The sequence below is a fragment of the Haliaeetus leucocephalus genome, unplaced genomic scaffold (genome assembly GCF_000737465.1).
Source record: "Haliaeetus leucocephalus isolate CR32 unplaced genomic scaffold, Haliaeetus_leucocephalus-4.0 Scaffold722, whole genome shotgun sequence".
In the NCBI taxonomy this organism is placed as follows: Eukaryota; Metazoa; Chordata; class Aves; order Accipitriformes; family Accipitridae; genus Haliaeetus; species Haliaeetus leucocephalus.
The window spans coordinates 5,915,459-5,915,906 of record NW_010973158.1 but is presented as its reverse complement, the minus strand read 5'-3'; the positions used below and the strand labels follow the sequence as shown (position 1 = coordinate 5,915,906).

Genomic DNA, 448 nt, shown 5'->3' with positions numbered 1-448 from the left:
GGCCGCGGAGGCCCCGGCGGCGGGGGGGGCCGGGCTCCGGGGCAGCCCTACCTGCTTGCAGGCGATGAACAGCGCCGTCACCCCCAGGAGCTGGAAGCAGTCGGCGGCCACCGGGGTGGTGCCGAGGAAGCGGTCGAGCATGTTGACGGCCAGGCACAGCGCCTCGAAGGAGACGCTGAAGTACCGGTGCACGGCGATGAGCCAGCTGACCAGCTCGCAGCGCGCCTCTGCTGTCACCTGTGGCACCGGGAGCGGCGGTCAGGCGGCGCCGGCACCGGGCTCCGCCCGCCCCCCCCCCGCCGCCTTCTTCCCCGTGCCCCCACCTGCGGCTGCTGGGCGAGCGGCTCCCGCGGCTGGAAGCGGCTCTCCAGCCCCTTGCGGGAGCGGTACCAGCTCTCCCCGTAGTCGCGGAAAGCCTGCAGCTCCTGCGGGGTCGTCGTCGTCGTCG

The 448-nt window shown here is 74.8% G+C and overlaps 1 protein-coding gene across 1 annotated transcript in view; it reads right to left on the bottom strand.

Moving 5' to 3' along the window:
- CCNO (cyclin O) overlaps positions 1–448 on the bottom strand; it is a 2,638-nt gene that overhangs the window by 644 nt on the left and 1,546 nt on the right. The window contains exons 3-4 of the mRNA XM_010580596.1: positions 324–425; positions 52–237 (exon numbers count right to left, since the gene is read on the bottom strand). Of these exons, the coding sequence (XP_010578898.1) occupies positions 52–237; positions 324–425 (288 nt within the window). The remainder of the gene's footprint in view (positions 1–51; positions 238–323; positions 426–448) is intronic.